This window comes from Mus caroli, chromosome 4 (genome assembly GCF_900094665.2).
Source record: "Mus caroli chromosome 4, CAROLI_EIJ_v1.1, whole genome shotgun sequence".
Classification (NCBI taxonomy): domain Eukaryota; kingdom Metazoa; phylum Chordata; class Mammalia; order Rodentia; family Muridae; genus Mus; species Mus caroli.
Genome location: NC_034573.1, coordinates 91920197 through 91929217, shown reverse-complemented (window position 1 = coordinate 91929217; position 9021 = coordinate 91920197). Strand labels below are relative to the sequence as shown.

The 9021-nt window shown below is 40.0% G+C and overlaps 1 protein-coding gene across 3 annotated transcripts in view; it reads left to right on the top strand.

Annotated features, from left to right (window-relative positions):
• Positions 1–9021, top strand: part of Itgb3bp (integrin subunit beta 3 binding protein) — a 58081-nt gene that overhangs the window by 42259 nt on the left and 6801 nt on the right. For all 3 annotated transcript variants that reach the window (XR_002377713.2, XM_029476090.1, XM_021159715.2), the window contains exons 6-7: positions 1158–1251; positions 2494–2553. Coding sequence is in view for 2 of the 3 variants with exons in the window: in XM_029476090.1 (XP_029331950.1) it covers positions 1158–1251; positions 2494–2553 (154 nt within the window). In the remaining variant the exon portion in view is untranslated. The remainder of the gene's footprint in view (positions 1–1157; positions 1252–2493; positions 2554–9021) is intronic.

Genomic DNA, 9021 nt, shown 5'->3' with positions numbered 1-9021 from the left:
TTGTAATTCTTTAAGGGATTTTTGTGTTTCCTCCTTAGGGCTTCTACCTGTTTACCTTTGTTGTCTTGTATTTCTTTAAGGGAGTTATTTATGTCCTTCTTAATGTCCTCTATCATCATCATGAGATGTGATTTTAAACCAGAGTCTTGCTTTTCTGGTGTTTTGAGGTATACAGGGCTCACTGTGGGTGAGAACTGGGTTCTGATGATCACAAGTCACCTTAATTTCTGTTGCTTATGTTCTTGCCCTTTCCTTTCACTATCTGGATATCTCTGGTGTTAGCTGGTCTTGCTGTGGCTTGTCCCTCCTGCAAGCCTGTGTGTCAGTATTCCTGGGAGACCAGTTCTCTCCAGGAGGAATTTGGGCATGGAGAGCTGTGGTACAGGGTCAGCTCCAGGGTGCAGACGGAAACCATAAGAATCCTGTCCCCAGCTGTCCTTTGGTTCCTATGTCCTGATGCCTCTGGGCAGGTCCCTCTTGGGACAGGAATTTGAGCAGAAGTGGTGGTCTTGTGCCCACAGATGTGTCAGCACTCCTGGAAGACCAGCTCTCTCTGCTGGTATTTGAGTATGGAGAGCTGTGGCACCATGTTAGAGGGTTGCTTTGTTTTATTTTGTTGTTGTTGTAGTTGTAGTTGTTGGTTGAGACAGTGTCTCACTATGTAGCTCTGGCTATTCTAGAACTCACTAATGTAGCTCTGCCTTGCCTTGAACACAGAAATCTGCCTGCTTCTGCCTCCCAATGCTAGAATTAAAGGTGTGAGCCACCATGTATAGCATATTTACCTGCTCACAACTGAGCATGGTGATGCACTCCCTTAATCCCAGCACTTGGAAGACAGGGTGGCAGATCTTTGCAGTGTGAGGGCACCCTATTTACATACGGAAATTCTATCTCAAACCTTTACCACCCCACAGCCTCAAAAAAGAAAGAAAGAAAGGAAGAAAGAAAGAAAGAAAGAAAGAGAAACAAATAAACAAACAAACAAAATTAGTATTAGAGTCATTATAGGGCTTGTAATACATGATGTACCAGGAAAACTCAAAATTCCTAATTTAAGATCTTTTAAATGAAGCAAACAATGTATTATATTTCCTTTGTAAATAATCTTAGTTGTCAAGAACTTATTTAACTCATTAGAAGTAGTTTTCTTTCAGGCTTTGGAAGGCAACAGACAACTTGAAGATCTCATTGGCGTTTCCCTAGTACCAAGCTCCTTAAAAAGAGAAGCAAGGAAAACCAAAGAACTAAGTAAGAAACATTTATGTATTTTATGTACATGGGTGTTTTGTCTGTCTACCCAAAGAAGGCATTAGATTCCATTATAGACAGTTGTATGCCACCATGTGGGTGCTGGGAATTGAACTCAGGGCCTCGGGAAGAGCAGCCAGTGCTCTTAACTTCTGAGACATCTCTCCAGCACCTGGATTTTTAATGTTAGTAATTTTAGAGATAAACCTTCCCATGTTTCTCAAGTTTCGGTCTGAGAGATCACACATACCCCAAAGCTGTCCAGATAGAAGTACTGTTATCATCTCTAGAAGACGTGTTCTTTATCAGGTTGTGTTGCTTTATGGCTTCCTCTTGAATTCAGAAAAGATTGCACAGAGGAGACTGCTAGCAGGCTTCCTTTATACTGAGCTCATTTTCAAAGTAAGGTTGTAAGAGGGTACGGCATTGTGCTTGATACCTATAGTATGCTTTGATTATTCTTTTTCTTTTTCTTTTTTTTTTTTGTTTGTTTGTTTTTGTTTTTGTTTTGTTTTGTTTTTGTTTTTTCCAGACAGGGTTTCTCTGTGTAGCCCTGGCTGTCCTGGCACTCAGTTTGTAGACCAGGCTGGCCTCGAACTCAGAAATCCGCCTGCCTCTGCCTCCCGAGTGCTGGGATTAAAGGCATGCGCCACCACGCCCGGCTGATTATTCTTTTTCTACAGTTGCTTCATACAAACAATGAGAAATTATTAGTTAATAGTCCATGTTTGTTTGTTTATAGAGCAGACTGTCCTGGAATTCACTGTGTCCCCCAGGCTGTTCTTGAAGTCACAGCAATGCTCTTTTTTTCAGCCTTCTGAATGCTGGGATTACAGGTGTGCACCAGCCATTCCCAAGTATTTTATATAAAGTCTTGAAAAAAAAGGTTGTGTGCATTTGTGTTTGAAGTCATCTGTTCATTGTGCTCACCTGTGTGCAGGCATGGAGTGTTTTATATCACTGCTGGATCCTGTGAATCAGTATTTCTTCTTGAGCCTGGGACTTAGATTTTCTCATCTAGGCTGGATGCCAGAACGTCTTAGGGATCTTCCTGTCCTCAGCCTACTTAGAGTTGGGATTCCAGTCATGCACAAGTTTCCCAGCGTGGTAAATGGGTGCAGAAACCCAAATTCTAATTCTCACAATTGTTCAGCATGCTATCTTAAGCTCTGTGCCATCTCTACAGCCCCTTATGTTACTTTGTAATGTGAGGGTGGTTTTATTTTATTTTTTCTCTTTTAGTGACTAAAGTAATAAAACAAAAGTTGTTTGAAAAGAAAAAATCAAGAATTACTCCCAAAGGTAAGATTGAAGTGTTTTAGTTTATTACATTAAACAAACAAAAACCTTTTCCCGGGGCTGGAGAGATGGCTCACCAGCTGACAGCATGTGCTGCTCCTGGTTTTGGTTCTTTACAACCTAGATGGCGGCTTACAACCATCTGAACCTCCAGTTCCTGGGGATTTGGTGCCGCCTTCTTACCTATACAGGCATCAGGCACACATGGTCTTCAGGCTTACATGTAGGCAAAACACGCATGCACAAAAAATAATTTTTTTTAAAAAGAGAAGTGCAAAAAAAGAGTATTTTTATAATCATTTCATGAACTAAGATCATGTATGTGTATCTAGATATTTATCCATTTTTAAATTTTTCTAATTTAGTGAAATGTAAGTATTTAATGTATGTACTATTGACTTTCTGAATTCCATCAGTATTTCTTATAATGGCTCACTTTTCATCTCTCATTTCATAACTTGTGTGTTGTTGGAGTTTTTTTGTTTTGTTTTGGGGGGTTGTTTGTTTATTTGTTTGTTTGTTTATTTGGTTTTTTTTGCTAAGGGTTTGTCAAATCTTGTTTATCTTTTTAGAGAACCAACTGTTTTATTGAGTCTTTACATTGCTGTTGTTTGCCTTTTTGTTTTTTTACTTTCATTAATTTCTGCTCTGATCTTAATTATTTCTTTACCTCTGCTTTTTGGTTTGGCTTTTTCTTGTTTTTCCAAGGCCCTAATCTATATCAATATGTTATCTATTTGATCTCTCTAATTTTTTAAAAAAGTTATAAATTCCCTTAATAGAACTGTTTTCATAGGGCTTTTTTATATGTTTTTAATTTCATCCAATTCTTGGAATTTTTTAATTTCCTGTTTGATTCCTTCAGTGATCCATTCATCATTCAGCAGTGTGTCATCCAATCTGTTTATGTTTGTATAGGTTCTATAGCTTTCATGTTGACTTCTATCTAGTCTTATCTCACTGTGGTCATATAACATACAAGAAATTATCTCAGCTTTTCTTTTGTTGTTGTTGTTGTTGTTACAACTTGCTTTGTATTGTAGTATGTAATCTGTTTTAGAGAACGTTCTGTGTTACACTGTGAAGAGTGTAATTATTCAGTGTTTGCTTGGAATCTTCTGGAGTGTCTGTTAGGTCTATCTGTGATCTCACTTAACTCACATGTTTTTTCTTGTTTATTTTTTTGTCAGGGTGCTGATGCAACTAGGTTGTTGATGTTATCCACTGTGGTAGTTTGAATAGGAATGGCACCCATAGGCTCATATGTTTGAATGCTTGGTCATTAGTGAGTGGTACTACTTGACAAGGACTAGGAGGTGTGGCCTTGTTGGAGGAATCATTGGAGGAGTGGGGTTTTGAGGTTTCAGGAGCCCAGACTGGGCCCAGTGGCTTTTTCTCTTCCTGCTGCCTGCTGATCCTGATGTAGAACTCTCAGATTCCTCTCCAGCATCATGTTTCCCAACATATACCACGATGGTATTAGACTAAGCCTCTGAAACTGTAAACCAGTCCCAATTAAATGCTTTCTTATTATAAGAGTTGCCGTGGTCATGGTGTCTCTTCACAGAAACAGAACATTGACTAAGATATTCACTATTAATATATTGGGATTCATCTGAGTCTCTACATGTAGTAGTATTTCATTTGTGAAATTAAGTCACACATGATCAGTGCACATGTGTTTAAAATGGCAATGTCCTCTTGGTGAATTGTTGCTTTAATCAGGACTCTTCCTTCTCTCTTCTAATTTTGCTTTGAAGTCTAGTTTATCAGACATTACAACTATATCTGCTTGTTTCCTAGTTTCCTTTTCTCCAAATATGTTTTTACATTCAGGCCCTTCTCATTTGTCTTGTTTTGTCCATGTGTGGTATGCATGCATGTGTGTATTCATTCACACAAACACATGCATGAATGTGAGTGTGTGTGTCGGCCACAGTTTGACATTGGCTGTCCTCCTTGATTGCTTTCCACCTAACATATATGGCAGGTCTCTTACTTGAAACCAAGTTTGGCTAACCTAGCTAGGCAATTTGCTCCTGGGGTCTCTCTCTGTCTCCTGTGCACAGGCATTACAGGCAAGCCACCAACCATTCTGGCGTTAGCATGAGGACTGGGGATCCAAACTCTGGTCTTCATGTGTGCACAGCAAGGGCTTTGTCCATTGAGCCTAAATATTAACCTGTGATGGTCAAGTGTGTTCTTAGAGACAACAGCTGGAACCTGCTTTGTTATTCAACCTGCTAGTCTGTGTCTTTTGATTAAGGCACAGACTGACATGAAATCATTACTATTCAGGATTATTACTAAAAGGCATTATAGGTTGAGCCACCATATGCTCTTGGCATTTACATGGGTACTAGGGATCCACACTATTCTATTTCTGCCATTTTGTTGATTTTTTTGTTTTTGGTTTTGTTTTTGTAGTTTTTGAGGTTTTCATAGTCTTTACTTGCTAAACCACTGTTCTAATGTGGCTTACTCTTTCCTGTAGCATCATGAATGAGTATACCTTTGTCTTTGTTCTAGTGGATTCCTTGAAGGTATCTACTGTCAAGCACTGGCCCTTGTGCATGGCCCAACTCCAATAGATTGGGAGTAGGAGAACTGTAAGGTGCCTAGCGGTGTAACATGAAATCCTTTAGCCTGTTTGAATCATGAAAAGTGTTTCTTCTTCAATTATAGCAAATAGTTTCATTGTGTATAGTATTCTGAGTTAGTTTTATGCCTTTAACATGAAGTCTTTCTCATTCCTCCATCTCATGATTTATAGACTTGGTCTTTTCATAGGATGTTCTACCTTATGTTTATCCTTTCTTATTAATTCATCTTTGTCATTGTCTGCAAATTCCAATTCACCTCTCTTGTCTTCAGCCCTAGTATGCTGTTCTCCTCCTGTTCTATTCTATCTATTGGTGAGTCAGTCTATGGAGTTTCCTATTTGATGTAGTGAACTTTGAATTTCTTGCATTTTACTTGCCTTTTGTTTTGTTTGGATTTTTTATGGGGTTTTTTGTTTGTTTGATTGTTTTGTTTTGTTTTATTTTTTCATTCCACATTCATTTCCTGTATTGGCTTATTTCTTTTTGTTTTTGTTTTTGTTTTTATACATGCATGTAGTATATATATGTGCACATAACTGTGTATGTTCATTTGAAGGCCAGAGGTCAACACCAGGTATCTTCCTCTCTCACACTCCATCTCATTTGTTATTATTATGTTTATTTTCTGTGTATGGGTATTTGATGTGTGTACATGTGTCAGTGTCCATGGGAGTCACAAGAGGGGATTAGATCCCCTGGAACTGGAGTTACAGGTGATTGTGAGCCTCATCTGGGTGCTAGAAATCAAGGCCATGTCCTCTGCAAGAGCCAAGTGCTTACTCTTCACTGCTGAGCCACCTCTCCAGCCCCTCTGGATTACTTTTTGATATGAGGCTTTTACTGAACCTGGAATTCATTGATTTCCCAGAGTGGTCAGCAAGCTCTCAGGATCTGCCTGTCTTTGCCCTTCTGTTACTGGGGATCCAGACACAGCACCATGCCTGGGCTTTAGTGGGTGCTGGGGATTAGAATGACTGAGCTACCTACTAGCTCCACACTCCTTTCTTTCAACCATTTGTGTTCTCTGATAATTCACTCAGGAGTTTGTGTCATCTTTGAAATCTTTGAATAATTTATAATCATTCTTTTGAATTAAGTCTTTGGAATTTCATATGATTCACTCCCATTAAAGGGCATTACTGTGGGATAAATGATTTTTGTAGGATTCATTATGCCTTGAATTTTCATGTTTCTTATGTTTTTGCATTGAGACTTGCACATCTGGAGTTGAATCTTTGGCTGATATTTTTTTTTCTTTCTAAATCATCCCTGTTCTTCATTTGAAGTGTTTGCAATGTAGGAAAGTGACTGGATTGTAGTAAGATTATGGTGTTGTTTTCTGCTAGACTCCAAATCTAGCTTGGTTAGACCCCTCAGCCCACATATTCAGGGCACCAGGCTTAATCCCTAATACTCTCTTGAAAGTAGAATACAGTTTGCAAAAGTAATCACTATCAAAGATAGACCAACCCACTGTGAAAATAACAGTAATGGTCAAATTAAAAGCAATCACAACCAAAGCTTAGGAAGTAGAGTAGCACTGGTGGTACTGTGTGTACTGCGATGCTTGTTAGTGTGTGTGAGTGGGAGGACAGAGCAGTGAGACTAGTGATTAGTACTGTCTAGATGAAGTAAAGGGGAGAAGAGGGGGGAATCATAGAGGGACCAGTGAGGTAGGGAGTAGAGGGATGGGAGAGTATGCAGTTTTGGCTAAAGTTAGGATGAAACGAGAGCTAAAGAAATCCAAAAGGCCCTCTCTTGTAGTAGGCTGCAATAAGGAAACTACATGCAAACCAAGTTGTTATGTTCTCCTAGAAAGTCTATTTAAAAAAAAAATTGGGAAAGAAAGTCTTGAAGTGGGAAAAGAGGGCACCAGAAAGAAGCCCTGCATGCACACTAGCCTTTGTATGCCCAGCCTAGCCTAGGTGAGCATGGAAGGACAGCGAGCCCTCTGTACCTGTGGCTCCCTGTCCCCCTTGATGGCTAGCCATCATTGCCTTTCCCAAGCCATTGCCACCTCAGTCTTGTATATGGGGTCTAAGCATAATCTCAGAGTCTTCTCTATTCTTGGACATACTATAACCTCAAGGATGACACAGCTATCTGTAGAAGAACTGACCTCCATCTCCTGAGAAACTGGGGGCAGGGGCAATATTGCCTCTCTATAGCCCACTCTTGTCTAATCCGTAGCATAAGAAGTGATAGCCAATCAACTCTAGAATCTAAGTTCTCTTCCAGTCTTCTTCAGGTTCCTACTTTTTATTACCTCACAGCATGTATAGGGACCCCAAGGATGAGCAGGAGGCTTGGGACATGGGAGCATGGCAGTACTAAGGGATACCAAGTATATTAGGGACTTGTGTCTGTTCCTCTACAGACCCTGGCTCTCAGCAGATCCCACCTTGCTAAACAGTGAGTTGATCTGATTCAGGTCCTTCCTCATGGCTTTGAAGTGTATTGATGGCTAGGTTTCTGTGTATAGTCCCAGGATACTTGCTCTGAGGTTTCTGTAGGTGTGATTGATGGAAGGCCTGGGACTACCAAGCCACTAAACAGCAGTGGTCTTTTTTTTAAATGCCATACTCGGGCTGCTCCTGCTGAGTGCTACTTTGGTCAGGTGCCCAGCAGAGACCTGCTTGTTCTTATGACTGAATAATACTCTGTTGTGTGTAGAAGAATGAGAGTTTTAATATTATGACGTGAATGTCACTCAGCAGTCTCTGCAAGTGGAGCTGTCTCCACTAGGTCATATTTTAGGCTCCCAGCCTTACGAACAAGCAACTTCCATCTATTGAGTATTGGTAATTTCTGTGTTCCCAGCCCAGCCTTTACAGCAATATTACAAGAGAGTTATTTTCACTGTCATAGACAATAAACAAATACACAAAATTCATTAACTTGACCAAAGACACTGGCACTTAAGTTACAAAGCAGGGACTCCATCTAAAGGTCAGATGACTCAGAAAGTCTGGTCTTTCCATGATTTCATGTTTCTTCCAAAACCAAGTGAAGTCAGCTGGTCACCCCAGTTTTCAGATTATACATAAATATAAATGACACTGGACCAAGGAGTCTAATATGTTTGAGTCGGCAAACTTGAACAGTAATCTCCGTGGAAATACCAGATTCCAGTCAGATACAGAGGCCAGCTGCATTACACAAGGGTGACAACCAGGGCAAGAAGCCTCCAAAGCTCTTGTAGACGGGAAGTAGGCTCCTGAGCCTCCCACTTGCATTGTGCCACAGGATCTCACACAAGGCAGTGTTTACAAGACTGGGCTCTCCTCTCCTCCTTTAGCTTTTTATGGCTTGAGTGTGGCATGTCACAGATTCACTTTCCTAACCTGACAAGATTTAGATTATAATGTGACATTTATGTTTATTATTTCCCTAGAAGAAGTCTTAAATATTTTCTGTACCAGTGATGTATTTTTTTTAATCCACACTTTCCTAGAAGTATTAATAATTAAAGCTGGCACTTACCAGATTTTGAGAAATGAAGGAAAAATTCTCAGGTCATTAGTTAACATACATTTATCTCATTTGTTGAAGGGTATATCTATACCGTGGCACACTTGAGGATCAGCAGGCAGATTACAAGAATCCCCCTATCATGTAGCTCTTGGGGATCAATCTCAGGTTATCAGGTTTTGGCAGCAAGGACTTTCACTATCTCACTAGCTCTCTCACTAGCTCTCTCACTAGCTCTCTCACTAGCTCTCTATCTCACTAGACTTCAAGTAATTCCAAACAACTCTACAGAAGTATTAATATGTGAGTAAACTCTTTTGGAGGGTTAGATAGTATGTCATTCCTTTCAGTTATATACTGCACCCCAATTCTTTGTGCATTTCTGCAAGACCAGCCT